The 16,433-nt window shown below is 35.4% G+C and overlaps 1 protein-coding gene across 1 annotated transcript in view; it reads left to right on the top strand.

Moving 5' to 3' along the window:
* LOC112688950 (irregular chiasm C-roughest protein-like) overlaps positions 1 to 16,433 on the top strand; it is a 136,403-nt gene that overhangs the window by 14,444 nt on the left and 105,526 nt on the right. Inside the window, exons 2-3 of the mRNA XM_025562396.1 lie at positions 3,247 to 3,518; positions 14,116 to 14,348. Of these exons, the coding sequence (XP_025418181.1) occupies positions 3,257 to 3,518; positions 14,116 to 14,348 (495 nt within the window). The 5' untranslated portion in view covers positions 3,247 to 3,256. The remainder of the gene's footprint in view (positions 1 to 3,246; positions 3,519 to 14,115; positions 14,349 to 16,433) is intronic.

Here is a 16,433-nt window from a genome sequence, read left to right as displayed (position 1 = left end):
ACCAATTGTATTTCAGATCCCTTTTTTTACGTCACGTCGACGCGCGTAAACCAATATAATATGTACATTTTATACATGTACGAGTGCGTATCGTCCTACAACCGCAAAATACGTGTAAACACAACTCACAAGTGTATCGTATATACGCTAAACACACATTGTTATTACGGGTACACATTGATTTCGTTTTTACGGTCCTAAACCTGAGGTCGTTATATTCGGTTGAATATACTATAAACATCGAATCGGAACGGATTTCGACGGGGATAAATCATACGGTACGGTTCGGTTGAAATTATACGGTTCGTATATTGTTTAAAGCTTAGCACCTCGCCCCGCGTGTCTATTATTTCAATAAGTGTCTGCACACACAGTTAAGATGTGGGCACTGCCGTTTACAGCTTCGGAGGTGTTCAAAAATCGATTTCTACCAGACACGTATATAATAACGCGTCGTCTCGTTTGCCGTCCGTACGTTATCCGACGCTCGACAAACCGCACAAATAATTCCGTCCCGGACCGCAGACCGGAAGAACGAGTAAAGCTGATAAAACCGTACGGCTGTCAGTGATCTCGTACGCACGTCGTACATGTACTGGTATTAATCTATTAGCCGGTGGTTCGTCTGGACGTCCTAAACACATATTGGGCCTGGAAATCGAAAAGGCGTGTCCGCTGCGCGCGCGCGGTGAACATTACAAAATGTGACTCGTAACCGTTTGTTACTACACGAAATCTGCGTCGTCTATAACCGTACGTGGTCGTACTATAAATGCAGTGGCACATCCATGTAATCTCTTTACGCACGTAATCGTCGTAATGATTCCGTCGAGCCGTACATACAATAATGTTATATAACAGTGAATGCGATACGTGTGTGATATGATCGAGCTCTGATCTTGTTAAAGTGATCGGAACGCGGTTAATGAGGCCCGTTACCGGATTGTTGCCGACATCGTATGTGTATGGACGAAAACTACTTGCAAAAACACCGTAGCAGCTGGTCCTGAGTCACTCACTGACCCAGGCCGGTCTGAGCTTAAGAATAACGGTTTTACGCGCACACGATTTCGATTTTGGTATAAAAATACTGTCATAAAACATCTATCGAACGACCTGACAAGTCGTAAACACTACACCGCGGGCGAACAATCAATCGTGACGTAAAAGAACCCTAGCCATGCATCGTCTCTTCTCAATTTCAAAAAGAAAGTGAAATGTCAATATTTACGTCGCTTAACTGCCAACGACCATAAAACATTACAAATCTGTACGACTTTTTAAATTTTATTGTAACGATATAAACGCTTTCTGGACCGAATTTAAAACTATTTTCAAACTTTTCATCGCATTTTATTTCTTGAACGCAGTTTTCTCTGGCGAAGATTTGTTGCATGCGAAAAATCGTCGGCACGCGGACTTACGAACGGAAAAGTGTTGACTGATAAAGAACAACATCGTATGGTACAAAACCAATAAGACTGATCATCATTCGAGATCTAACATCCGGACGTCGCGAGCGCGCAATTACGATATTGTGTAACTCGCGGATTGGGCCATTTATGATCACAATGCCATAATATTATAGAATACCACCAGGATGCACAAAGAATGAATAATGAGATTTTCGGATTCGATTAAAATCACAGTGTGTCGCGCCAACAAAATTCCATCGGGACGAAGTCTTTTGTATTATCATATATATACGTACGCGCGCCGTTGACGAATTAAAATAATTGAACGAAAAAACTTAATCTTATGTGCGGGTGACGGGGAAGGGTCACTGCAGGTGTCGAAGAATTAAAATACAAAATATAAAAAAATAACTACCGGAATATTTATCTCGAAAATGTATCAGTACAGCATAGCGTGTGTTGACGAATCATTAATTTCGTGTTTATCGTTAATACTCTCAACGACGAGCGGTCGTTACCTACCGTCGCGCAAGACACAATCGAGTGTCCTGAAAGCCGTTCGTGCCCTCGGCGACGACGGTAATATAATTATTACGTTCACGTGTTTTACACATAAAGCCACGTAAACGACCATTATTATTATTATTATTATTATTATTAATATAATTCTAGACCAAATCGATTGAATGAAACGCGTGTTCGAATCGGACGACGACGATAATACATAAATTTGAGCGGAAACGCTCAAATGTATATATTATTCGAACCAACAATAAACAAACGTCGCGTTTATCGACGCGGTAAAAAAATATTCAATTGCGAGCGCGATTCATCCTTTTGGTATACGTTTTTTTTTTGTTTCTTCCGTTTTGGAATTCAATATTGCGGGGGGCGTATATGCTCGGCGTATTCCCTCGTCCCTCCGTCGCGACGACGTCTTTGCAGTGCTAGCAGAAGCGCAACCTACTACATTGTAATATATTTCATTTTAAACATCGTAATCTATGTATGCGAACGTACGCAGTTTATTGTGCGACAACGATGAATGAACTTGGATCGTGTGGTGGTTCCGGTCGTCACATTTGCGTCTCGAAACGCGTCTCCGTGGTAGCTGTACACGCATAATAATTACTGCCAGACTTTATTGCGCGTGAAAAATTCCCCGTCTACATACGACGAGGTAATACGTTTTATTGTTCGTACGCACAGCGCCTACACTGCAGACTACCTTAACTGATCGTGTTAACTCGTTACGTTAAGTTAATCATGATTAATGTTAGTTAGGTTTAAAGTTATTAGTTACTTATCCTTTCTGTTAACTTCTAAAATTTAGTAAAAGTGAAATAGGAAAAAAAAAGTATTTCGATTTATACTTAAAAATAAATTGCATTCTTTTTCTGACTGAATTATAAGGTATTCGTATAAAGCTATACATGTACGTACTTAATTTTAATATATTAATTCAAGAATATTCAACACGTTTAGTTTTGATTTTTTTTTTTGTACTTAAAACAATAGTTTATGCAAATAATTGTAGTTTTAAATTATTATTATCTGAAATTGAAAAAAATACATTTCACGAGACTACTAAAAGATTTATAAATTGATTATAGTTTCCGCATGTCACGGAAACAAAGTCAACAAATTAAAATAAAATTAAAAAACCAAGTAACTTGAAATTTTATCGAACTTTAATCTTTTACACTCGTCAATGCCCTGCGACCTTGCGCGTGTACACATACAAATATTATGTCTCTCCGGTAATATCTACTTAACCGGAATTCATTGTCGTCATTGTTTTGATTTTATTGTTATCATTGTTGCGTTACAGATGAACGAGCATGATGAAACGATTGAAGACGATAATTTTTTATGCGGTCATCACTGCTGCCGTCACCGGGGTCTCGCCCAACCAGCAATCGTTCACGGTCGAACCCGAGGACCTGAGCGTGGTCGTGGACACCACGGCGTCGCTGCCCTGTAGAGTGGCCGATCTGGCCGGTCAGCTGCAATGGACCAAGGACGATTTCGCGCTGGGCACCAACAGGAACCTTTCCTACCACGGTTACCCGAGATACACGATGACCGGCAGCGATTCCATTGGTAAATATACACTCATCGCATACACGTCACCGCGAACATCATGTAGGAAAATACATACGGGAACGGTTTGACCGCCGACTCCTGTGCGGCTTCTGGATTGCTTGTGTACATATGTATATACAGTTTTTACATAATTTGTTAACTGCTCGACTCTCTCTCTTTTTCTTGTCCACGGTTTCAGTATTAATATTTCCAAAATGCCACATCGCACGACTAGGACCGGACCGCAACTGGATGTGTTGCTTCTTTGCGTTTAAATACGTATATACGTGCAAATCAGTTTTTATTCGACGTAAGGACTCTACTAATTGAAATACACCGTTCGCCTATTTTGACTATTGTTGAATATTAACTGGATTAGTTAAAAACACATGCTACCGCTACACTTCTTTAAAAATTGACTATAAATTTAAAAATCCCATTTAATACGACATTCTCGTATTGTATAAGTTTCAATAGTGGGTGGCAGTATTGTTCCTCAATGTCCTACAAAATCTTAATAAAATAAATGCATTTATATATACGAGTATATCAATACTTGTATACTGAATGGGTCATTGTTTTTTCTGTTTTCCCTTACGTTGACCGTGGAGGAGTTAGCCCAAACCCCGCGTGTACGTTTGTTATCGTTGTTATTCATGCCTGTACTGCACCAAATCGCCCCGCTTAAACTTCCAAGTCGAACCTTATCTCCATCGCATTACTCATACTGATTCTACGACAAATTATCGTTAGGGGTGGATGTTTGGTAATAGATCATATTATATGGTAATTCGTTTTCTCGCTTTCCCTCGCATGATTCGGAAAAAATATATAACTTTGGCGCCACCGGATGCGAGGTCCTATATTAAGGGTGTTGAAACACAAGTGTATGCAGTTTTCTTCCTACGAGTTTCTGGTGGAGTCTTCCCTATCATAATAACATTATTGTCAGTCTTACTAGTTTTATTACGTGTTTTCGGAAAAAAATATGTGTGTTCGAATTAGATGTACATCATTTTGCCCTACGACTTTAAAATAACTTCAGCGCCACTAAGTTAAGTCGACTGCGTACGGTACGCTGGCGTATACGTTACACGTATAATAACATGTACAAATGGTACCTGATCGTTTCCGTGGACGAAGAAATACTCATACTTAATGTTATCGACCTCGTTGCTCAATATTCGAATGAAACCCCGGTGTGGTTACGAAATGCTAGATGTGAGAGAGAGCTGGGTAGTCGTAAACGATATGATGATGCACGTCGCACCGCGAAATTAGATTTAACATATGATCGTTTTCAAAGGATTTTTTTCTGTATGAAAGCAAATAAAAAATATTGGGACAGAAAATCCTACGCGCGTATATATATCTGTGTGCGTATAGTAATATTGTTATCACAAGGATTTTAAAATTGCATTTTTGCATTTTCTCTCGCACTTACACATTGCACATCCTCGCTGCGACAACGCATGGGTTTAACTCCGCGCATTATACCATGTATATACTCGTTTAATGAAACGTGTACCGTTGTGAAGTGCGCGTATGACGTATTGTTTGGAGTTTATGTATTTGTATTCCGTTTTTCTCTTCAGCAAAACGGATATTCGTTTTTTTTCAATATTACATATTGTGTGTTCGTAGTATGCACGTAATATATACATATAGTAGTAGCAGTTGTAGTAGTTGTGGTAATAGCAGCGCACGACTGTAGAAAAACCAACGTTGTAGTGATATAGTAGCGTAACCGACGAAAACCAAGTGTTCATCATTCGAGTCGGGATTCGTTTAGTTATCGCAGTTGTTAATGAAATAATAATCATAATATATTATATTTTGTCATAATGTTTTCATTAATGTCGTTTTTTTTACTGATTTATTGATATTATACAGGCACACGCAATAATCCGTGACTAAAACCGAATGCAAATAAAATAAAACCGTATTACAAATACAATTTATATAATTTTTTTTCTCCAGTTCTAGTGATGTATATATTATACGCAATGCAACAACAAATTCACTTAGTATGCAAAATTAATAAATAAAGAAAACATTAAAATATAATATCAAACATAATACTGAACGAACAAAAAATATAAGCCAAATCAAAATATTGTACGGTACAACTCTATATAACTGGTTACATACATAGCTAAAAAATAAGAAAATATTTTCTATCACATAACTATTACGGTTTTTAAAAGTAAAACAATGATTTCAACATTGAAGTAAGTTATAATAATGAGTCAATATAATTTTTTAATTTATAGACTCCTATGAAAAGAAAGAAAATACCTTCCTATTATAACACAAACTATGATAAAGAATATTAAAAAAAAAAAACGGCATTGTTGTTAAGATATTAAAACACAAGTACAAGCTTTCGATGTGTTTTTTAAACATTGATTATTTGTTTTCATCGAATTGAAGGTTGAAAGAGTTGTACTCGGATTTATTACGATAATAGCAAACATTTTGAAAACGATAAAGGAAAAGTAGTCGTCGTCTTATTTCTTCAAAAAAAAAAACCTTTTACATTTCCTTTAACAAGTTAAAGTTAATAATCGATACACTTATTTCAATAACAGTCGATGAGTCAAATACTAAAATACATAACTTTATCTGAATATTCTACAATAAGATACGAGTGTATATTTTATATTATTGTGTGCACTTTTTTCGATTAATTAAACGTCGTACCTCCTCCATATTGTTGATCGGTAACCGGATCATTATTACAGATACATCTGTACCTATACGTATGTCACGCATAGAGACTATACTATAAGCCGTCGTGATGTTTTTATTGATGACAGGTATTCGATGCTTATAACGCGGATGAAAAAAAACGATTTTGGAGATTCAAAAAAATAAATCTTTGTAGAACTAATATAGCTGTACATAGAAATTCGGAAAATTTTACAGTATATTTTTACTTATACGAACGATCGAAATTTCATTTATTTTTCGATAGGTGTCCTACGAAATATTTAATAAAAACATAATTTCAATATAACTTTACGTGTAAAAAGTTTTTATTATTGTTATAATAATTGTAAAATAACATTAATTTATATTATTTCCTGTAAACACCATTTTTTCAATTAAATTAATTTTACTAACTTTTAATATGAAATTGAAGCCTTTTTATGGATAAATGTATGTATGGCATTGAATTACAATTGATTTTTTTACAGATCCAACGTCAAAACCGAGACGACGAACTACTGTCCTAGATTGTTTTGAAAAATAACATACACATACCGCATTTGAATATAATAGCTACGGAGTTAACAGTTCGATCTGGGCAAACGTAAATTGCGCCCGGTATTTTTCCGGTATAAATTTTTGTGTAGTAAATTGCGCCTAATAGAAATATCATTTTTACATGGCATTACCCAGAGGACACCACAAAGAGGCGACTATCACTGTCCTCCAAATATGTTTTTTTTTATTTTTCTTGAATTGAAAAATTTAATTAATAAAAATAAGAAAATTAATTTTCTTTTTAAATATTACGGTATTAACTATAATTTTTTAAATATTTTTTGTTAGATTGAAAATATTAATAATAAAAAATACAGTTATAAGTTATCTGTATAATAATGAGACATCATCTTCACACCTCATAATAGTATTTTCATTGTATTGTTGAATAATTTTTTGAAATTTTTTGAAATTTTTTTTTTATTGATTTGGTATTTTGAAGTGTAGGAACAAATGAAATGTATGAACCTATAATTTTCATTTATACTATTCATTTTTATATAAATTTCAGATTGTAACTCTAATATTTTATTCATAAAATTATAAATATAAGATTACTTAAATAGTAGATACTATGGGCGCAATTTATTATACTCATTTTAAACCCCGAAAAATCTCGGGCGCAATTTACTTTACCTATTTTAGAATCAAAAAAAAGCAGGGCGCAATTTACTATAGTATTTTTACTACCTACTTGATTTGGGCGCAATTTACAAGCGCCCTTCGATCTACGTACTAGTTCGAGTTTTTCGTAAGATAATAATAAGGTGCGGACGTAAAAGGTCATACATGTTATGTAATAGGTACCTAACACTCTGAGTGCATGCATTCGGTGTTCGCAGCGGGGTTCGTTTTGTTATCGTAAATATTTTTATTTTTATAATTATCCTGGAATTCTCGTTTCATTACAGCTGTTGTTTATTTTTTATTCCAATGCATTATGCTGTTAGGTATATTGTACGCGTACATACAGTCTCGTACCTATAATTATTATTCTTTTCAATTGTAATAATACGTCACAGCCCTATGTGATTAGTTCGTTGCGTACGCGAAATGCACCCTAGACGTTCAATGTTTGTAATAACCGGAGAACATAAATTGCATACCCGTCACCGCTGCGATGTGTTTTGCGCCGCTTCGCGATCGTCGGCTGCGATCTGAACACACGGTCCGAAAATCCGTCCGACCGTACTACACCCGTGGCAGAGACGATCGGCTCTTACAAAGACGTCAAATGCGTAATAGTACAATAGTTCTCGAGACGTCGCGGCAGTTACGTCGCCGTTACGTGTTTTTCTTTTTCTTCTTCTAGACAGTACCACGGATCACCATCACTTATCATTGAGTCCGTCGAAAACGACGACAACCGTAAATAATTTTTTTTTTATTCTCATTTATGTAGTAATTATGTTACTGCAGTCCTATTCATCTCGGCCACGATACATAACGTCTTCGCAGTGTTTGACACAACGCAGTCCAGAACCAATCGATTCGAACATCATTTCGTTCGTCGCGTATGCGGACGCACACGAAGACGTATACGAAGAGATAATGCACGGCATACATTATTTTACTATCGTTATTAAGTGCGTTCGACGATCCGTGCGGGTTTGACATGTTCACGAGTATTTTCTTAATCCACCCGTTCACGGGCCCGCGTGTTGTACGCTATAGCTTAAAGTCTTGTGTGCACACGTAGCACACGCAGCCCGAACAAGTCAATCGGGTTTTCGTATTTCCTGTGCAGCCATCGTTAGATTCCGTTTAACATTAGCGCGTACAAACCATACACGCGGTCGCCCGCCGCAATAATAATACCAGTGTCGAGATATTGTTCCGCGGTGATGTAAAACAGTGGTTTTCAACCTGAAGGTCGCCAAAAATAATGGATGTAATGATTTTTCCAAATTATTAAAAAAAAAAAAAAAGAACAAAGTAAATTATTTATTATGTAAAATTCTTAAGTGTAAACTAATCAAAACTGTTGAATCATGTAAATATTTTATCGATAATTAAATGAAATTTTGATGAATAAAACAACATTTTTTTTTCAAGGGGTCACGTTACAAAAAAATAAAAAATGGGGGGTCACTATCCGAAAAAGGTTGAAAACCACAGGTGTAAAACTTAACCGTATTCCGTACGCAACGTTATCGGAAACCAATAATAATCGTGTTAATGATCACGACGGAAGCATTTGATATGTTTATATTTTTTTTATACGCTCACCAATCGATTATCGAGACGTTTTCGAACGGGTTACTCATGTGCACGTGTACATTGCACCAAGTGCACGTTATTCTATTGTTGCCGCACCTACACAGGTGTGTGCACTCGGTTTTGTACACTTACGCGGTGAAAAAATTGATTGGAACGTTCGAACAGGTGATTTTTTTCCAGTTTGACAAAATCTCAACGACTCAAGTAATAAATCGTTTTCATTAAGTACATACTCGGACGTACTTACGCCACGATCGCAGTTGACTACGATTTATCAGCATAGTCGATGTAAAACTCATTACGCTGTGTACACACTCACACGCACACATATTAATATTTATTTTTTTATTAATTTACGACGGGAGAAAATACTTAACGTTTTATCGTACGCATGAGTTCACGCACATAGATAGTTGTACGACGAGTAATACGATTCAGAAGCAAATTTAAAAACTAAACTTTAAAAAAATCATTGTTCATACGCCGTAGATACATTCCTTAATCTCATCTGCTAAAAAACCAATCTATGTGTAAATGTTTTAATTAACACAGTGCTTATGGACAAGGGAAATCTTCGGAGAAAATAATAGTATTAAAAAAATTAAATTAAAATTCTCATAGACACGAGATATTAATTTTAACAAGAAAAAATGATAATAATAAATAGCGTAATGGTTTTATTTTAAAATTTAAAAGGAATTATAAGTTTTATAATACTAAACGTGACCTCAAAAAAAAAAAAAGAAAAAAAAAGATATTCTTTTCATCGGTAATTTTTAAACAATGTATTTTATGAATATTCAATATTTTTAAAAGTTTTTAAAAGTTCTAAGATTTGTACTACTACTACTTTGACTACTGCACTATTACTTGTCTGCTATACTACAATTGTCTGTTACTATTATTTCGGTTTCTAAGTACTTGCTACTAAACGTATTCTTCGTGTACTAAACAACCTTGAAATATTAAATATTAAATCCTCGGTTTGACGTTTATCTCGTGATTAAATATTACATTCAGTTTTCAATCAAAATATGTTCAACGATATTGAATTTAATAAATTAACGTTTAGATAATGAATAAAAATAATAAAGTTTGCAAACGAAATTACAGCTGAACTATTATGGAAATATGTTATAAGGAGAGGTGATTTTTGTATTTTTTTACAACCCAAGTCATATAACATTCTTTGCTGTACACCAAAGTACTTAATGTTTATTTATCACTTCTTTCCGTGCCCATAAACAATAATTGCTACAATTATTAAACGCTTATTAATCAATTAATTTGTGTAATGCATTTTTATGCCGCGTCGATTTCAATTACTGCGATGAAATAAATTACCCAAATGCTTTTTAATTACATTAAATCGGACGCCACGGACGGCCGTATCATAACCATAACCAGAAAATTCGGTAGGTAGGCAAATACGAACGTTAATTCAAATCGACAGCGCGAAGACCATCCCGTGCAGTGGAACTCGATAATATAGTTTTTTTTTTATATATTTTTTTTTCAATTTTTTTTTTATACGTAACGCGGTCAAAAACAACATGGTATTAATATTGTACACTGTGCGTTTTAATAATGGTACAAAAAGATATTATACGATATTATACACCTACGTTGTGGAGATTTCGACTCGAACACAATAATATTTTGACCGCAGTGGTTGGTTTCTAATCGAATACCCTTGTTCTGTGAATTTACATAAATACACCACGACAGACGGTCAACGTCGGCCGTACGTTATGATAACGTTCCAAAACACTTGTACGCACGCAAGGACATTATACACGCCGTTTCGTTGAAAATCCCCACCGTCGCTTTCGGACGAGTAGCCCGAAGAGTTAATGTTTTTCAGACGCGAACGTACGGCGCGCGACACAAACATCGAAATGTTTGATCATACAGCATCGGAGAACCGTCAACCTGTGTGACCGTTATTAAAAACTCCATCGATCACGATATTTCATGTCGTTCGAACTGATTTAAATATAATGCGGACACACGTTGACGGGCGTCACTGTGCACGTAACACGGGTTAGGTATACTCGTATTGCTATGTTATATTGTTCCGATGAGGCGAAACCTCGTATGCCTCTCCTCGCGACCACGTCACATTATATGTAAATGATTTGAAACAATAATGTTCACCGAATAAACCTTCCCCTCGGTCCGCGAGCAGGACTGACACTGTCCGTCCGTAATCACTGCGTAGTGCATACGTAATAATAACGATGACATTCCGAAGACCGATTTACATTATTATTGTATACGCCATCTAATCTTTTGTGTATTAAAAATCTTCGACGATCTCGTTTTTACATGTTCGTATCGTATCGGACCGCAGCGTCGCGCTACGGTTATAAAATGAAACTAGTTGGCCAAAATTCGATAGTTTGAATTTGAAAATACTCAAATAATGATATTAAAAATGTTTTGTATAATACCTGATGCGTATAAATATGTAAGACTTATTGCAAAATAATATTAGGTATACATAAAATAAAATAAAATAAAAACTGTAGTTGACAAAATACAGATTTTTTTCATAATCACTATGATATTTTATTAATAATGATCATATTGTTTAATTTTCTACTACAGATTAAATTTAATTGAATCAAATTTCTTATCAATTTACGTTGAATAAGTTACAAAGATAGTACCTATTTGATGACCCGATTATGAAGTTATACTGATATTATTATTATATTATTTATTTATTAAATTATTACATTTTATTATATTATTATTTTTTGATATTATACGACCCGTATGTGATAACAGAAATGTACATTATTACAAATGATAATAAACCTGTTAACATCTATGAACATACAAATTTAATTAATTTATTCATCGAGTTAGTACGATACTTAGACTATAATCTACTGATTACAAAATACTATCATTAGTTGCTTCTATTTGATTGTTTATTTGTAGTGAACATTTGAAGTTTGAAAGCCTTTATTTATAAGCAATATTTTATTAAACAAGGTACATTATTTGATTTTTCATTTTTTATAATGGGTTTAATTTCACAGATTACACGTAAAGAAATCCACGAATATATTTTTTATAATAGTATAACTCATTGTATAAACGAACAATAAATTTCGTTAAATTATGTTTTAAATATTTTAAAAATTGATCCATAGGATAATAAAATGCAAATTTAAATAGATATTATCAGTAAATGTTTATATTCGTCGTTCTATAACAAGTAATTACATATGATACTTTTACAGTTATTCATACTATAAAATATATATTATTCTTCTTCTTAGTTTCGACCTTTAAGACCATACTAGTATATAATATTACCATAATATATTATTCATATAACATAATCGTATATCTTACATATCAATATAAATGTGCAGTATCATAATTGTTACCATTATTTTAAATATTTATAAATATGTTATAAAATGGAACAGTTGCAATTGACAAAACAATAGATTTATTAAAGCAAATGTAGATAGGCTTTAGTTTTAATATTTCCTACATGATTACACTTGCACCAGAAATGACAAAAATAATATAAATAATACTAAGGTTAACGATTCTTGTGGTCTTCCAGTTTTATAATAATGAATAATAATATATAATATAATTCTAATTAATATTACTTCATATTTTATGTTTTATGCAAGTCAAATTAATGGGTATAATTTATTACTAGGAGATAGAAGAATTAAAATATAAAATTTGTTTAAAAGAAATTTGTATTCATTGTTGATATTCCGAAACTAGATTTTGGGACAAGCAACGATGAGAATACAGCAAGACAATATTTTAAACACTTCAAAATATCAGCTGATACAACGGGAATACCTAAATCATCAAATATTAATTGAACGATTTAGTATATTTTACAAACATTATCATATGGGTACCTTTACATTTTGAAAATTTTGAAATTATGGTTCTGAAACTGACCAATTATTAATAAATTTATATGATTAGCATTAAATGGCATCAAATGTGCTTACAATTTCATTACATGGTACTTCCATATAAAAATCATTTTTTTACTGTTTGAAAAAATGAGCAAAGAAACACAGGTAGTCTGTTATAAAAATATTAAAAAATATAAAGAATATCATAGTTGAAAATCGTCAATGTTATTATTAATATTAGATATTTTTCAAAGATTATTACTACCATCAGATCCAGTTATAAGTAGCTTAAGTTACAGTAATAAGAAAAAAAAATTTGCATCCATTTATTAATACATTATTACTAGAAGTTGGAAGTTAATGTAATCCCGATGGTAGCAATGGAGAAATTCATTTTTATTATTGCATATATTTTAATATTTGAAAATTAAAAAATAAATTATTAATAGGAAAATATAAATTGCCTTACATTAACTTATATTTATAAGCGTTATTCTCTTTCCAAAAAATAAAAAAAAAAAATTAATTAATTATCTAAATAGGATCTTTTTTCGAGACAAAACCAAGACACGTGTAGGCTCTTTAAATCGGTATACGAAGATGAATTATTATTTTCATAATTATTATGTAAATAATATATCATTATAAAATAATTCTGAGAAAACTACAACATTGGCCAACTTTTTTCATTTTTGAACCACTGTGCGTCATAGGTGCATTATAAATCCAGTTTTTCTTCGAGAAGGAACACGAACAAAATTTAAATAAATATAAAAACAACCGTCTTCGTTGTACTACCTACTATTCTATGCGTACACGTTTTAAGTGAGCAAGTGCACGCCGCTACCGCAGCCTCTTGCGCATAACATACACAATGTTGTATAGAGGAGACAACGAAGCGGTGGCAGCGAGAAGAGCATCGGAAGCAGCAGGTGTTCTATACCGCACTCCCCCTGTTTTTTTTACCGCGGTCACCCACCGCGTGATGTTCGACTGGTTCGATGTGTACACCGTCGACCATTACAACACGTCTAACAAACGCACTAATTGAGTGCTCTTCTTTTTATCCTATTTTCCCTCTTCTTTTGTTTCTTGTTTTTAAATTTATTTTTTTCATTTTTATTTTATTTATTATTATTATTTTGTTTTTTTAATTTATTTTCTTTTTTTTTATGTGATTTTTACCCCCCGATCTCACCGTTTTATTTGTGCCCCAGGCGAATACAATTTGAATTTGAATCCGGTAACTTTGGACGACGACGGCGTGTACCAGTGTCAGGTGGGTACTGGTAAACGCGACGAGCCGGCCATCAGATCGCGGAAAGCCACGCTCACCGTGCTGGTGCCGCCCGACCGTCCGCGGATCGTGCCCGCCGAGTCCATCACAGTCACGGAGAACGTACCGCTGGAGCTGGAGTGTATATCGGACGGAGGAAAACCACCGGCAGTGGTAAGTAAAACCATCACCACCATCTTATTTACGTTATTGTGTATAATTGTTGTGTGTATCCTTTGGGAAATGCGCACCCACCTCATAAAGCCACCCAAGACTAATCGGTCCAATCAGGGTGTTTGCACATCGAGTACTAAACGTCATTAGAATATTAACCAGCTAGAGGATACATCATTTGTTTTTTTATTTATTCATTTTTTGTACACAAAGCATATTATGATTTAGAAATTAGTATACGTCCTTTTGTGTTCTTGAACACGTTCCAAACCGTAGTTTGGTTTTGTTAATCGAGATCGATTTTCACAGCCGACCGTCAAAATCTTTAATATGTAGAACCTAGCCGTTTCGAGACGAGGAAGAAACTCACGCCAAAGAGATTGGTGATGATCTGCATAGCTTTTCGACGTTGTTTTCTAATTGTTCTCGTACGGATTTGACGTTAATAAACGAGCTCAATACTTCATCTACGCTCTGGTTAATATTGCCGCTCCAGGGCCCTGACAAATGAAGTCGATCCGTTTTATTGGCCTACGTGTGATCCAAATGATTTCGGCACGTTACAACCGATTCGTGTACCGTAAACGATACGTACATACTTACGAACGGACGTTGCTTGTCGTCAAACATTTAATGTCTGAAAAGGAACGCAGTACAATTTTGTTGCGCATTGTTTTACAGTCCATCTGCTGCACGTGCAACGGAATGAATTAGATTTCAAACCAATCTTAATGAGCGGTACAAGATACGTTATTCCTATGCACCCGGCGGCACAAGTTTAAAAATGCCACCGCGTGACGAAATTATTAAATATCGTCGTGCATACCGTCCGACGGTTTAACCGTGTTACGGTCAGCGCAACGTCTTGGCGTTTGTTGCCGAGCGCATGATGATGGACCGCAACGTTTATTTTTCGTGTCCGATGACCAGATAACCGTATGCGCACGGGAATCACCTGATTTGTATCGCATTCGAATCGGCGTGTACCTGCTGCGCGTTATGTTTCCGTATACATTATAGTATTCGTGTGTACACGCATGTGAATCCGTCCGTCATTATTAAAAAGTGGGCTGTCAAGACCAATCGAATTTCCAAAATTACCTACCGGTGCAGTAGCGACGATTATATGTGTATATACAGGTACTCATGTGTAAAACTATAGATATATACGGGTACACGGTGAGTAGGAGGTTCTATTCAATAACGAGAAAACGACTATGTCCCGACGATGACGCCGAAACCCTACGGGAACGGACGGTCGGCGACCGTGGTACGCGATATTATTCGTTTACCGTCCGTAAATGTATCATAAAATTACAATAATGGCACGCGTTATGATGACCGGGCGACGCTGGGATCCACGGATCTCGAACGGATCGAAATCTATCTATCGTTGGGTACTGATGTCTACGTCGTTTATCCATGTTAATAATAATATACGCGTGCGCGTAAATAAAACATAATAAGACGGGTGCGCGCACGTGTTCGATAACAATAACCGGGCGAGAAGGACGCCGCGCGGACGGAATACCGATATAATGCGACGCGCGGAAAGACGACGTCGAGTAGTTCGCGTACCGCGTGGGGGCTTGAGAGGGTAAGTAGTTGAAGTGTAGTGACGCGCGTACGGCGACGGGATCGAGAGAGAGAAAGAGAGGAAACGTCGAAGACGCGCAGAAATAAGTACCCGGGTATAATGCGGCGAGCTTGTTTACCAGGATGTATTGTAGTGTAGACGCGCACGGCCCGTCGGTAGGATATAACGTTCGCTGACAGTCCTTTCATTATTATTGTAATACGGTAAAACGAAGCTGACAACAACGCCGTGCACGATATTGTTGTACGGACACCGCGGCGCCCCGAACCAGAGATATATACTACTCTACACAGTACGCGGTTCGCCAGGGAGTTTTTAAGCGTTTTAAGTCGCGTCTGCAGAATTCTTTACGTATCCATGTATACATCTATTTATACACATCCTGTTATAATATGTTATGGATTTCAATCCTCTTCTTCTTCTTTTTCTTCTCCTTCGCCTTTCTCCCAACTATTTGCGGTCGACCACTTTTGCCCTAAACCTCCACG

The sequence above is a fragment of the Sipha flava genome, unplaced genomic scaffold, assembly GCF_003268045.1.
Source record: "Sipha flava isolate LNK unplaced genomic scaffold, YSA_version1 41_pilon_pilon, whole genome shotgun sequence".
In the NCBI taxonomy this organism is placed as follows: domain Eukaryota; kingdom Metazoa; phylum Arthropoda; class Insecta; order Hemiptera; family Aphididae; genus Sipha; species Sipha flava.
The sequence above is the reverse complement of the archived record's forward strand: the minus strand, read 5'-3'. Positions and strand labels throughout refer to the sequence as shown.